At 39.6% G+C, this 15,081-nt stretch overlaps 1 protein-coding gene across 2 annotated transcripts in view; it reads right to left on the reverse strand.

Moving 5' to 3' along the window:
* The window catches only part of LOC101160929 (uncharacterized), a 49,556-nt gene that overhangs the window by 15,646 nt on the left and 18,829 nt on the right, over positions 1–15,081 (reverse strand). For both annotated transcript variants that reach the window (XM_011482521.4, XM_020708247.3), the window contains exons 3-6: positions 9,482–9,539; positions 2,170–2,418; positions 984–1,044; positions 419–549 (exon numbers count right to left, since the gene is read on the reverse strand). In XM_011482521.4, coding sequence (XP_011480823.1) covers positions 419–549; positions 984–1,044; positions 2,170–2,418; positions 9,482–9,539 — 499 coding nt within the window. The remainder of the gene's footprint in view (positions 1–418; positions 550–983; positions 1,045–2,169; positions 2,419–9,481; positions 9,540–15,081) is intronic.

Genomic DNA, 15,081 nt, shown 5'->3' on the forward strand with positions numbered 1-15,081 from the left:
AGTTGCCAATTAACCTATGAAGCATGTTTTTGGACGGTGGGAGGAAGCCGGAGATCCCGGAGAGAACCCACGCATACACGGGGAGAACATGCAAACTCCACACAGAAAGGTCCCCGTTGATGTAATTTTTCACGTCCCCCAGCCGGGACTTGAACCGGAGGCCTTCTTGCTGTGAGGCAAAAAAAGAGTGCTCTGCAGTTTTTACATCAAACTAATTTCGGATAAAATTATAAACATTTTACTTTTTATGGTTATCTTTTTGTTTCAAACTGTGTATTTGCCGTTCAATACAGTAGAAAATGCCACAAAGTTCCAGATGTCAAAGAAAGGCGAAAAATCAGTGGATGAGAAGTAAAAAGCTCCTTGCCAACATTTCTGTCTTAAAGCCTCCCTTAAGTAGAAACAGAGAATGTCAGACCTTTGTCACACAGAAGTCCTCCCCAGTTGACGTCACACACACACTTCCAAGGCTCTGTGCAACTCCCATGTGCGCAGCCAGGAAAAGTCACACACTGGTCACACAGGGACCCCCTCCAGCCATAGTTACACCTAAATCCAGAGCAGAGAAGCAGACTGAAATCAGCCATCTAGTTGTCCTCAAAAAATAAAAACCAAAACACAATGTTACTAAATGATTTATGATGCCTCATTAAAGTACAATTCTATGACTGGGCATCTGATATTGCTGAAGCACCATGAAATGATTTATTGGCTTAAAACAAAATCCAGCCGCCGGAAATAAGCAGCTTTGATCTTTATCGGTCTTCTCATAAATACAATTCAGTCTGTAGTTTCTACAGGTAACTACAGCAGTTTGGAAGTTATTCTGCAGAAAAATGTGAACTGGCAAAATGCTGCAGGAGTCTATAGATTTCATTAGACACCCCCTACCAGGTAAATACATTAATGTTTTGATCTAGCATTTTAAAAAAATAAAAGTGTAAGGTGGTGCAATCCCTTCTGTGTGTGCTTGTCAAACATACTTGCATTCTCCGGGGACAGTACAATAGCCGTGGGTCTGATGACACCCCTGCCGACACACTGCTGTGAAGACAAAATACACACACAAAGGGAAATAAGGAACAAGAAAAGGCGTGGGTGTCTTTGGGTGTTTTTGACGGTCTGTTTTTCAATGGCTCACAATTAAAACAAAAGCTTAACATGTTTTTAAATATTGTGTGTATAACCTTTACAGGAAAAATCATGCACATTCAGTTGCAATATAAGCTATTCCAATTACAACCGACTCAAGAGAATATTCTACAATCAAATGTAAATACAAAGCAAAACAATTAGAGAAAGCATTTGCAACTGGAAGGCTCTACATCCCAATTAGTTTTTTTTTTTTTTGTATATGTATTTAGAGGAACTACCTTATTTGATTTACTCATCAGGTTTTTCCAAGCTGATGCAGCCACATGTTTGGAAATATTCGATTTAAAATCCTGTGAACAAAGACTGTCTGGAGCTGAAATTTCTCAATAAAAGAAGTTGGAAGATAGTCTTCCCCTGCTAACTGCTAGACAAAGTTATATTGTTTACAGATAGAAAGACTTTTTAAAAAATAATGACTCCAAACCATGTAACCTGCAGGAGGTAACTGTGGACAATTCCTGCTTCTGTGCAGTCCAATCGTGGCTGTGCCGAGGAGGAAGCCATAAGAGGAGAGGAACAGTCACCATGGGCAGGTCTGCAGGATGTCCTAAAACTGACCTGGGTCCAGTAGGACCTCATTCTGACTTCCTTTGTTTACTTTTACCATTGCAGCGAGCTGGCACTGCTCTGACACCACAAGGTCAGATCATCCAGCTGATGAGTCACAACAGATAGTGTTGCCCGCCCACTCCACTAAAGCTTAATGATGTGCATTCACTGAACAGCATTCATGACCCCAGATGCACACCAGTGCTTTTTCCTTGTCCTTATTTTATGTCTAAAAGGCAGCAATGTAAGACTTTTATTTGCAACTGTTTTATTTAAATTCCTAACAGCTTCACCATCAGAAAAATGTCCAGACTTTCTCTTAACAGTTTGAGAAAAGTCTGAGGTCAAGACATAATTTTCAAATGATTTATACTTTGAACCACATGAGCCTGAGAAATGTAAAGCACTAATAATTCACCTCACTTGCATTAACAAAACCCATCTTTTTTTAAAAAATTTTTTTACCTTCTTTGCACTCTGGTCCTGTCCAGCCCTCCATGCAGACCTTTGTGCCACTGGGGTCGCAGCTAAAGTGGCCGAAGAAGTCATCACGAGCCCGGCACAACTTGTTGCAGAAAGGTCCAAAGTAATTGGAGTCACATCTGAATCGAAGCCAGTACTCCACACTGAGACTCTGTCCGTGGTGTCGATACGGCTGCCACTGTTCGCCGGGGTTCAACATGGAGGACAGAAGGACCCGCTCAATCAACTGACCTGAAGAAGGAAATGTGCGGTTGATGGGGGTTTACTTTGCAGCAAGAATGATTTATGTTTAAAAATGTTGGTTACTATGAAATGTTGCTGAACTATTTCATATGCTTCACAGTCATGAGGAAACTGCATTATTAAAGATGTAAAATTTTATTTTACATCAACAAGCATTTATGGTCTAAAATCTCCAAACAAACGTCCTTATAAAACTTGTATGGCATGCATGTGGTTAATTAAGTGAAAAATATTTTCAGCACAGACACTGCAGGACACAAGGGCTGACTGTGGGACCAGAAAAATAAGGTCGGAGGTCTGCAAAAAAAGAGCGACAGCAGAGAGGACCAAACGAGCCCCAGGGCAGCTCTGGGGAAGCGGCCACATCTTCTGACCCCTGAAGGGGATTTCTCAGAGGAACAGCCATCTCTTAACTTTGCTGTAATCCTTCCTGATCGAGCGTTAGCCCACACACACAAAAATATGCTTCAAATGCTTTTATTGCATACTATAAATGTGAGCCTAAGGGTTTTCAAGGACCAAAATAGTAAAAGATTTAGTGTGTATAGGAAGCTTCATCGAAAAAAAGTCAATGAGGAGAGAAGGGGTGTGTGTGCGGGTTTGTGTGAAGGCATGCATGCACGCCTGTGTGTAACAACCAGACGCATTAGTGTTTCAGCTGAAGGGGAAGCTGCTATTAGCACACACACAAAACAAACTGCCTGATGGAGAGATGAGATCACTGTAGCTTCACACAAAAGAATGGATACAGAAAAACACACAGGCTGGTGAGTGTGTGCAGGCGTGTGCGTTTTTCAAAGCGCCTGATTCCTCGGTCTTCAGCAATCATAGCTGAGGTCCCTGAAGTTCAAATTATTATTTTATTTTTTTGGCCTGCATTCTTCTCAACATTTTCAGAAATTGGAAGAAAACATTTTTTTTAGATTTATTTTAGATTTTTTTTTTAGGTTAATTTTAACGTTCTGTGTTTACTTTCATTGTCTAATACCAACCTTGAAGTGTAAGAATTTGTTTTATTTTTAAATTGATTTTTCCTTTGCTTTCAGCTTTTGTCTGTTTACACATTTCTGTGCTTTCTGCTTGGTTCACCTTTCTTCTGCAGTTTTCTACACTAATTTTGGGCTTTCTGTCGTCACTCTTTTTCTGTGCATGTCCTGCAGTATGACTGACGTTTGGTTTTCTTTCTTCAATGTCATCTTTCCTTTTTTTCTATGTATATTTTCTGTTCTGCCTGTCTTTCCGTTACAATTTGAAAGATGTCTTTGGCAAATCTGTCTTGCATGCACATCAATTTAGACAATTTTCCTTAAACTGTGACATATTTTCTCTAAATATTTCATCTGGTGGCACAAAATCAGCAATCTGAAAAAAAACAAAATGTGAATAGAAACACCAAAAATGTACATAAGCAAAAGTAGCGTCATTTCAAAATCAAAAATAAAACAACTGAAGTAGAAGTAAAAATGGTCTTTTAATGAATTACTCAATAATGATAAACATGAGAAAAATGCCACTAGAACGTAAAAAAAGCACACAATTTAAATTCAAGTGGGTGTTTGAGTTATTTAAATTATTGTACTAAGTGAATGTTACTCAATTCTACTAAGAGCACAAAAGCCTAGATACTGATGGATAAAAAAAAAACAAGAAGCTCCGAGCTAGAATTTAAAATTAGAAAAGTGTAGGTAGAGGTTCAGAGGAACTGTTTATGTCCAGATGTAACCAGAAGGATCATTCCTTGGAGCTCTAAAGAAATTCCCTCTGCTGGAAGAAACAGCAGGACAGACAACAGCGAGATTCCCTGTTCCACATCACCTTCTATCAAATCAATGGAGAAAAGATCAGCCTAAAGGTGCTGGTGCATGAACATATGGAGGGTGTTGTTTTCCCTTTGTGCACCAGTGTGAGGTCTACGTGTGTGCTAAATTTACAGCTGTGTTCAGCCTGTTTTAGATTCTGTTTGTTGAGGTGAAAGTTTGGCAGCTTAGAATACAAAATCCAAACGGAACTGACAGAAGCAGAGGACAATACGGACATGATGAAAAAGAAAAACAAGATGGTTTATAGATAATTCCTGAAACATAGGAAGTTTGGTAGTGGTGGGAAGTTGTTTTTAAAAACAATTTCTTTCATATCTCTACAGAGATAAAACCTTTTATCTGTGGTTTTATCTGTTGTAATTAAGATTAAAAAAATCACACTTGTTTTTTTTTCCGTTTTTTTTGCAGAAGTATTTTGTTTGTCCAATCTGTGCACAGTAAAAAAAAAAAAGATATTCAGTGCTTGTCAAGACAAAAACCACCATTTTATCCTTTTAAAAAACATCTTCCCATCTGGTCATTTCATGATGGGACTGAAAAATCTGCATCCATGATTCCAAATGTTGTTTAGAAGTGAGTGTAAAAAGAAAAACTGTATTTTTGCCAGAAACTGAAGCATTCAGAGAATCAAACATACATCATAGGTTGCTAGTGAGCATCAAAGAGTAGTGTAAATGCAAAGCAGCTTTCTTTCATCTCTTTAAGCTTCTTTAGTATGATTGGAAACTGATATAAGCATATTAGGATCCCCTGCTTTTGTGCAGTTCACTCCAATGAAAATAGGGGTTTTTGGTGCTTTTAACATGTTCTTGTGGCATTTTTTCTCATAAAGGAGAATATATTTTTAAAAAAATTAAGACTAAAACTGCTTTTCTAAGTATCTCTTTATTCAAATCATTGTAAATCACATGAAAAAAGGAAAAATGCTGTTGGAAAAAGCCAGTAGCCTAACGTAGGTGCAACAGTGGACAGGCCATACGCTCTCTGCTCCGTTCCATTCTGATGCATCCAGTTGTAGACTAATAGATCCATAAATGTCTTTGTTTTCCTTGTCTGAGCTGGCATCTGTGTCTAGAATTTATGGCTGGATAGCCCCAAGATTTTTTTGTTACACCAATATTATTAGGTTGGGGTTGTGAGGGGCTGTAAGCAAGTGGGAGAGAGTGTAAACAACAGAGATGATGGGAAAAGAGCGCAGGCTTACTCCCAGACAGTTTTTATTTATTTTTATTTTGCCTAAAAACAGCATAATCATAAATAAAAGACCACTGAGAACGCTTTTAAAACAGATCAAAAGAAGATTAGAGTGGGACTTCCAATGATAAATTCAAAAGTGTCAGAGAAGATTTAGCTCTTGTTATTTTACGTTTCCTTTTTGGATGTAGACTTCATCACACCCTGAGATCAGAGGCATTTCAGTTTGTGTTGTCACAGTGGCAGATGCTTTTATTTCTGCTTTCACCAGTTTTACGCAGCTAAATCAGGTCAAAAAGCAGAACCATATTTGCATTGAATGCAGCGAAGCAGAGGAACACCGAAGAAGGCATCACTATAGCAAGTTTCTCAAATCTGTTTTTTGTAACAGAATTAAAAAAAAACTTTGCATTAACTACCAACAAAAGGAGTTTATCAAGAGAGATGTCTCTATTCCTTAACACAAAGGCAAAATCCGAATTCTTCCTCTGCCTCAACAGCTTCTCCCTACCCCTCAGGGGCATTTGGAGAGGTAGGGTTGTCTGAAAGGTTTTTTTTTTTAGGGGCAAACCCTCCGTCCCCACCGCCGCAAGGATGTTCCGAGTTGCGCTGTGCCGTGGAGAAGAATCACTTTTCTTCACGTGGGTGTGCTCTCATTAAACAGAGGATTACATGTAAATCTAAGAAATGACTTTTCGTTTTAGCATGACTTTTTAAAGCTATAAAACTGATGTTTTTATGCATATCCGAGAACTAGCAACGCCACTCTAACCTGACCAGCGACAATTGATGACGTCATCGAGTGGGAGTAACATGGATTTGAAGCCACTATTTTTCTATACCTCTCCATTTGGAGGGCTAGGCGGAGGGAGAAGCCATTGGGAAAGAATTCGGATTCGGCCTAAAACTCATTTCATTAACAAATAATGAAGTGAAGGTCAGACTGTCAAAGCTCACAGAACACCATCATTTTTTTCCATTTTCAGTGAGTATCTCAGAGGATACATTCGCTTCGCCGTTGGTAATCCTTTCTGATTGGCAGCAGGGCCAGATAAGTCCATTCAGTCTGCTGCAAGAAGCGTGTGTTTGAGCAGCGCTAAGCTATGGGCCTCATGAACGAGTTCAGCCTGGATGTAAGGGGCTGCCAAAAACACAGGTGGAAAGAGAAGTCAAGGTAAAAAAGATGCAAGAGTGGTGCTGGAGGGCAGAGAGAAGGGAAGATGCAGAAGAACTGCAGAGGCGAGCAGAAGAAAAGACGACTAGTTATTGGAGCCATACTGTGGATCAGACTGCAGTTCCTCTGCTGGCTGAGAGGAAGTAAAAAGATGAAGGGATGAAAGGCGGGTTTGTTGCATGAAAGGAAGGAGATGGACATGAGAACATCTGTCTGTTCTGCTTTTTTTAGAATTCAGCTCACATTCTCTTTCCCTGATTATGAGGAGGGAAACGAGACAAGCAGGAAATAATAGTCCTGGATGAAAAGCCTTTCCAAACGCCCACCATCAAAGGCATTAATACGCAAACCATATTTTTACAGCCTTACGTCACAGCAAACAACATGTTTACAGACAAATTGATGAAGAAAGATTAATGACTGGAGTGGAGGGGCTCTCGCTCACTTGGTTGAGCATATTGTGCCAAATTTAATGGTGGGGGGGTTCAATGCCATGTTTGATTATCACTGTAGATGTTGTAGAAAGATTTTTACTTAAGAAACAAGTAAATACATTTCATTTAAAATATTTCCAAATCCAACTCATCAGAATGGGGCTGACAGTACAAAAACTAAACATATTTTTACGCAGAAATGGTACAAAGGGTTTTTGAGCTGTGCTTAAATCTAGAACTGTCAGTAAATGTCAGATTTTCTTTTTTTTTTGTGGCCAACTTACAATATTGTGGTGTAGCTAAACATCAGATTTACAAAATATTATATCAACTAAATTTTACTTTAGTTTGTGTTTAATGAATTAGCACAAAGCTTTCATTGGTTCAGTAGATCATGGGCATCAAAGGCTATAATTTAAAGCATCTAAACAAAATTTTCCTTTACTTATCTTCAGAAAACAAAATTTCAATGTTATGTTATGGCATCAACAATCCAAATGAAACAAGCAAAACAAAAAGAAATCCTTGAATCAAATTTAATTATAATTTAGCTTTTTGAATGAAAACCTTCCACCCCATGCATAGTAGATTTTAACTGCATTTTAGACTGAAAGAGGCTGATAAGAAGACATGGCATTAGAGGAGCAGCCATGGTGGAGAGGAAGAGCAGTTGACCTCTGATCGACAGATTGCAGGTTCAGTTCCCGCCTTGTCAACCCATGTGTCGAAGTGTCCTTGGGCAAGACACTGAATCCCACATGCTCCTGGTGGCTATAACCCGTTGTGCTATCCTATGACCCCACCCTTGCATTGACGTGTTATCCCTACCATGACAAAGGTGGATAATGGTGAAGAGGATTTCATGCTATCCATGGATACCAGTGAAGATCACAAATCATTGAAGATAAAAGGTTCAGCGCACTGTCTTGTGGGGTCTAGATGACCCCACTCCCAATGTCAAAGTAGGATAGCACAAGGGATAAGCTGGCGCTGGTGTAAAGCAGCAGAGCTGCCATCAGTGTGTGAATGCCTGAGCATGGATAAATGGGACTTTGATTGTAAAACAGGGTAGCAATGTGCTATATAAGAATACACCATTTACAAGTTTATAGGGGTTAAGGGTGAAAAAAAGGTCCTAAAAATCCATTAACAAAATTTTCAACATTCTTTGAAAGTGACTTCCAGCTTCCAGACCTTTATATTATCTGAACACTGGTAGCTTTTTTGGGTCACATTTAGTTCCACACATGTAGATGTCCACTTCTACGGGGTTTAAAACTCTGCCAAATCACTGAACCACTGCTGTGGTGACCTCTGAAGGGACATCCTGAAAGGTGAACAACAACCCTTTGGTAACCATTCCTGTTTTTACAATTACCCCTTAAAATATGTGTGACCAACAACAAAATGTACCCCTGAACGCACTTAAAATACAAAAGGACAATGCAGGAAAGTGCGTCTTAGCCCCATGTACTGTATGTGGTTAACACGAACTTCCATCAGTTTTTGCACTTGGTTGCACTAAAAATATGCACAAACATCATTAGCCATTTCTTTATTCAAATCGTGATGGACCAGGACCAGATGAAAACCAGCAGTTAGAAAAATCTCAGGTTTGTGATGCAGCAGCTGCGATGGGCGGGCCTAAGTCTCCCTTCTCCATTCTGATTCTGATGCATCTCCACTTGCAGAAAAATAGATCCATAATCGTCTTCATTTAATAATCTGAGCTGGCATCTGACTCAAAACTGTACAGCTGCATGGCTCCAATATTGATATTGCTGGCTTTTTTTCTTTTTTTGCTATGTTAGGTTAGGATGGTGAGGGGCTGTAAGCTAGCGGAAGGTATAAACTACCCAATGATGGGATATCAGCATGGGCTTACTTCCACACCAACTCTGGGGCAAATTTCTAATGAACTCCTGCTGCACTGCAGACTATGCATAATCATGGTCTGAATACAAGTGGGAACAATTTTACAATAGATAAAAATACACTTGGAGTGGGACTTAGAAACGTGTTTATTTGCTGAAGTTTCTTTAAATTTTGAATTGACACACTATTTAGCCATTCTTAAAGTTACATTCCTGTCATTACTGTGTTAGACAAGTTCGCAAGACACTAAAAAATAGATCAGATAGAAGAAAAGAAACAAATTAGAGGAAAGTCGACTCCTTAGAAAATGATGACCGTTTGGATGTAATGCCGTTTGTTTCTTATTAACCAACGATAAGAGGACGGGGTTTACATCTTCTAGGATTCTGGCAGGTGCTGTTTGCTCATTGTGACATAATTATAGGAGTGACAGTGAAATACACTCACCCATAAAAAGACTGATAACATTTTTACTATTTTATAGATGTTGATCAGGTCAGTTTTAAAGAGAAGATTACGGCACACATTTGTGCTCACACATCGTGTACTGTTACCTGTTTCTAATGTGTCGTTGTCATAATCCAGAGCTTCCAGGACCAGAGAGAAGGACTTCTGCAAATCAAACAAAAGAAAACATCTGTCAGGCATTTGGCTAACTGCTGTTCAAATATGAGTAAAACAAGACCACAGTGTTCTTGGCCCATTACCAATCTTTCCCCCTTTTAACAATCAGTATGATTGTAAATGCATGGAGGCTAGATGTGTTAAAGGTTAGCTCTGAACAGCATGTGGGCAGAGTTTAAGTTGCAAACTTTAACATCACTGGGTTTTTTTTCAGGTAATAATTCAAGCCGTTCAGCTTTTCAAAGTTAAAGTTTCCCATCTGGACTGTTTGACTTGAATTTGTACTGGCGTTGGGATTTTTTTTTGAGTTTTTTTTCCCATGCTTTTTTTCTCTTAATTCCACAAAAACAGTTGGACTGATTTGTCTATGAATATTCATGGTTTTAATCATTCTTGGCTGCTCACAGGCAGCATTTCATTTGTGCCAAATGTCAGACGTTTGTGTAGTATTTAAAAAAATGCTTTGACCTTACATACACATACACGAGACCCTTTTTTCGGACTACTTCCTTTTTTTCTTCTGCATTCTTTCGTGCTATGGATCAATAATGAATAATTCAGAAAAAGCATGCTCCACTCTTAGGATTTCTCCTCATCTGCCCACCATTCTCTCCCTCTGTGAAACACAGTAGCGCCTGCCATGCAAATAGTAACATCGTGTGCACTCTCCTAAAAGGCAACATTGATGTGTAGTCACATCTTTTGCTGAAGAAGCATGCTGTCAGAGGGGGGCACAGAGTGGGCGGACAGAAAGCAGAGTGTTGAAGGTGTCAAAATGGATAGAAAACGGGCGGTGGGCACAGGAGGTGATGTGAAAGAGTGGCAGAGATGGATATGGAGGAAGGGAAAGGGCGGGAGGCCAACAGCAGCTTTAATGTGAGCTGGAGGCGGCACGCTTTGAGCAAAAGAGAAGATGAAGGGTTGCTGTCACAGATCAAAATGTTAGGGGAGCAAAAAAAATGCACTGAGTAAGGGATTTGCTGAGGGAAAAGGTACACCCTCAATCACTGCGATGGGTAAAAATGTGGGAGGAGAAGGTGATACAAGTTGTAGTGCAGAGGACAAAAATGGGTTGAAGAACACCGCCAGGATAACATAAATAATTTGCAGGGCTCCTGGAGTTTGTGAGACTTTTAACTACAAAGTGAGGAAGACACCAAGGAAGTCTGTGGGAGGTACATCAAAGCGAGATTAAGGGAGGAAAAAAATGCCTCTGTGATACAAAAATATAGAAAAGCGTGTGGAAGAACTGCAGCACAGACATCATGGTGCTAATGAGATGTGTTGGGGTGCAGACAGTTCACACAGTTCATTAAGGCTGTCAGATAGCCGGCAGATAAACCAAATGGAGTCAGTACGCTTTGGGAAATACTATAACCAGGAGGAGTGTTGGGTATTATCGCTTTTTTATGGGCAAATGCTCACAAAATCCTCTCAGGTGAGTCAACTGGAGAAATAAGCTCTCGCTGCAGCCTCAGGTACGGCCAGAGCTGCAGCCACCGAGTCGACGCAGCCGAGGGAGAAATGGTGGATGAGGGCTGTGCTGCACGTGACTGTTAAACATCTGGAGAAACCTTTGGGGCCTGGATACTGTTCAATATGTAAAATGAAATCTCAGTGAGATGCTAAAGTATTAGAACAAACTTATTGGTTTCATTGACTGAATAAAGTTCAATCCAACTTTAACTGTTACCATTTTATAGCTCCCCTATTCCAGGTCAATCGCCAAGACATTTCCAAGTCTACCTGTTCATGAAAGAAACACAATATGTCCCTTTAAAAAGCTGGAAAAACAAAGATAAGATAATAATAAACTACTACTACTACTACTCCTACTACTACTACTACTCCTACTACTACTACTACTCCTACTACTAATACAAATAATAATAATAATAATAATAATAATGATAATAATAATAACAATAATGTGTTATAAGGTGGTTTTGCAAGGTTATTCCTGGGCCCCCTCTGTTTTGGTTTAATTAAACTTCACTTGTGAAACTCTGTTGTAAATTCACTATGTATGTACTTATTTACATAATCCCTTTATTCTGTTGTCCTTTACTAAATCCTAACAGCTGCCCATTTCCCCTTTTCGTGTCTGACAGTTTCAGTTTTTTGTGGCACCTGTTTCTGTGTTTCTATTTGTGGTTTATGTCTTTCCAGTTTCTTTGGCTGTAGTTTAATTTCATGTAGTATTGCTCATTATCAGGGAGCCTCCAGAGTCGTGCGTTTTGGGTTTTCTCAGCCGTGACATTACCCTTCATCCTCATTCTCTGTAATCAGTTTAGAAAAATTATTTTTTATATATTTTTTTTAATAAACTTTTTATTTATTTTTTAAGACGAGGCAGTTAATCAGTATTTTTTCCCTGTAAGCCTTACAATTATTCTTTGCAGGCTCAGTTATGTGTGTGAAGCTACGTTCACTTCGCCCCTCAGCAACTCTGGTGTTCAGGTGTCCCTACACAGGTTTCGACAATCGTTTTCAAGCTCTATGTACAAAACCATGGAACGTGCATTAAAAGTTAAACCAGGAACTTTGACCAATCAGGGATTCAGATTTAATAGTGTTGCATTGAAAAATAGCACCAAAGAATTTTCACCTGACTTTAGAAAATATTATAACACTAAACATTCTGGGGAAGCATTCCTGAAATCAGAGCATAGCTGTTGCAGCAAAAAACCTTAATGTTCCCTGAATGGAAGGCTGTAGCGTCTGGACTTTTTGACGCTCAGCTCAGTTATGACAAACTATCTACTACAACAAAATGCAGACACAGCACTAAAAACACTGTTGGCACAAACCTCTTGGCGGGATCCCCATTCCAATCTTTTTTTCCTCACCCGCCCTTCCATCCACTGTTTCTGCCTCTCCCTCTTTCTCCCCACGCTTTTTGCCAACTATTAATTATAGCAGGTAAAGCCCTGTGAGAAGCCCAGGGTCTTTTCTTTTCCATTGTTCAACACTATTCATGCCTCAGAACGCAGACATTCTCACCTCCGACAAGCGCACAAAGACAGGTAAGACATGACACCGTGGATACAGCAGGAAGGGTGTATCTGTGGTAAGCCCCGTTGCCGAGGATGGGCTGCTGTATGGAGGTCAGAGAGGTCAAAGTAACCATGGTTACGGTGCTAAAAAATCACAGCATGAACTGGATCTGAATAGACTAATTTCCTCGCTTCTCTCCTGACAATCTTCACACAAACACGGTCTTGCACCAACAACATAAGTGTTAAACAGAGATGTCAAGAAAACAGAGGCTATGTGTTTGGACTCAGTTACTGACTTCAGTGACCTCACAAGATCACCATTAGAGGTTTGTTTATGTTTTTAAAAACCCACTCCAATGAAAATCATGTTTTTGGTGTTTTTAACATGTTTTTCTGGCATTTTTCTTGTGATGAGGAGATATATTAAACGATGCATTTCTTTTTTTAAATAGTGGTGAATCAGGAGATCAAATAGATTAATGTACGTCTTCGTTTTCCTCGTCCAAGCTGGCATCTGGCTTTACTGTACGGCTGGATGGCCCTAATGTTGCTAACCATTGTAGTTGCAATGTTCTTGTGGGGTTGGGGGTGAGGGCTGAAAGCTAGCAGGAGAGACTGTCAACAGATAGATGATGGGAAATGAGGGAGTGCTTTCCCTGCAACAACAGTCCCGCCCACAACCCAGAGGCCAATTTCTAATGAACTCCTGCTGCTCTGCTGAAGCTATGTCTAGAAAACAACACAGAGTTTTGGGTGTTTTTTTTTTTCCATTTGCTTTTTTTTTTTTTTTTTGGGGGGGGGGGGGGGGGGGGGGGGGCTTAAAATAGCATAATCATAATTAAAAGACCACTGTAAATGCTTTGAAAATAGATTAAAAGATGATTTGAGTGAAACTTTCAAATTATTTAATGGGTGTCTGCAGAAAACATGATCGTCTTTGACATGTCTGCATTTCTTCTTCATTTTTGCTCTCCTGCCAACACCTAAAAACTCAAAGATTTTTGTAAAAGAAATAAATAAAAAAAGTTGAAAATAATTAGGCAGAAAAAGCATAATGAAAGCCGTTTCCATTTTCCACACAAATTGTTTTGTTCCCTGCATCCAGTCAATCTTTGATTTGTTTGCTGCTCCATCCCACAATAATTACATGTGTTGTCTTTTCTCACATTTTGACTGGCCAAAACAGGAAGAGCACAAGTAGAACTGATTAAACTGACAGCGTCTCATTTCCAGCGGTTCATGAATTTCACTGCAAACCCCACTGATTAGTTGTGTTCCACTTGTGCTCAGTGAGTAATCAAATGTCAGCCTTTGTTCTCTCTGCTTATAAAAGCTGTAGAAAAAAAAAACTTGGATGGCAAAGGATGATCCAGGAACAATGAAGCGTTTCACTGAATCTTTTTGGAACATTGCTAGTAACAGTAAAAGGTTTGACTCAACTCTTATTTTCATTTTTGCTGAAAATGAAAGTGAACAAATTGAGTGTAAAAAAATCGTATAATTGTTTACAGCAGACCATCCAAATGTCACATCTGCAGTCTCCTCTTCTTCTCTAAAACACTGCGTGCCAGTCTTTTTCGGAATTGCTAAACTCTTTTTTCTGTCAAGAACTTCCCATCAGCTTCAAACCTGTGTAACACAATTGTCCATTAGTAAAGGGTTAACTTTTTAAATAGAAAGCATCCAAAATTGAGAAAATCTATGTAAAATGTTAATTAATGATGAATATTTGTTCTCCCAAGATAATTTATTAACCATCTATGTTTGTGGAGCAGTTGACAGGGATAACATGCTGAAACCAAAATGTACTTGATGAACTGAAACATCTTATATTTTATAAGCATTAAAAACATTATTTTGGAGGTTTGTCATCTTTTTAAAACTAAAATAGCATGTGGTACCAGTCCAGTAATTTTCAGCCTCATTAAGATTGTTTACCGTGCTCACACGAGTAAGTGGAGTCAGTCTGGCATGGCCACAGAGAACAGGGGTCTTAAGGAAAAGCTAGACAGCATCAAAACAGCCCAATTTGTCTGGATGACATATTGTCTCCTCTCTCAGGCTGCAGGCTGTCTGGCCCTTTCTCTTGACCTGCAGCCTCAAAACAACCCAAAATCAGGCAAACACTGAATTCATGCTATGCAAATTTCAAGCAGATGATACTTTCTCGTTTTCCGTGGCGTCAAAACTTATTTCCAAAAAAGCCTTTTCTTTTTTCATTTGACATTTCTCTCTTCCCCACATTCCATCACAGTCTTTCCAGTTTATCAGCCCGTCCCCCCTACCATCTACTCGACACCCCACCCTCCTCCCTTATCGGTGCCCCCTTCATCCCTCCCTCTATCTCTCCCTCAGACATGGGCAGGGTAGGATATCCCGACAAAGCCAGGCTGTACAAACAGACAGCTCTACAACAGGAAGAACTCCCAGCCCTGGGAGAGGAATTTTCCCTCAGAGCTCACACCAATGCATACATATTTGCACACACACCAGCAGTTACTCGCATGCCAGCGTATGCAATTCAGACACAG

The sequence above is a fragment of the Oryzias latipes genome, chromosome 13, assembly GCF_053564925.1.
Source record: "Oryzias latipes strain Hd-rR chromosome 13, Olatipes_Hd-rR_3.1".
In the NCBI taxonomy this organism is placed as follows: Eukaryota; Metazoa; Chordata; class Actinopteri; order Beloniformes; family Adrianichthyidae; genus Oryzias; species Oryzias latipes.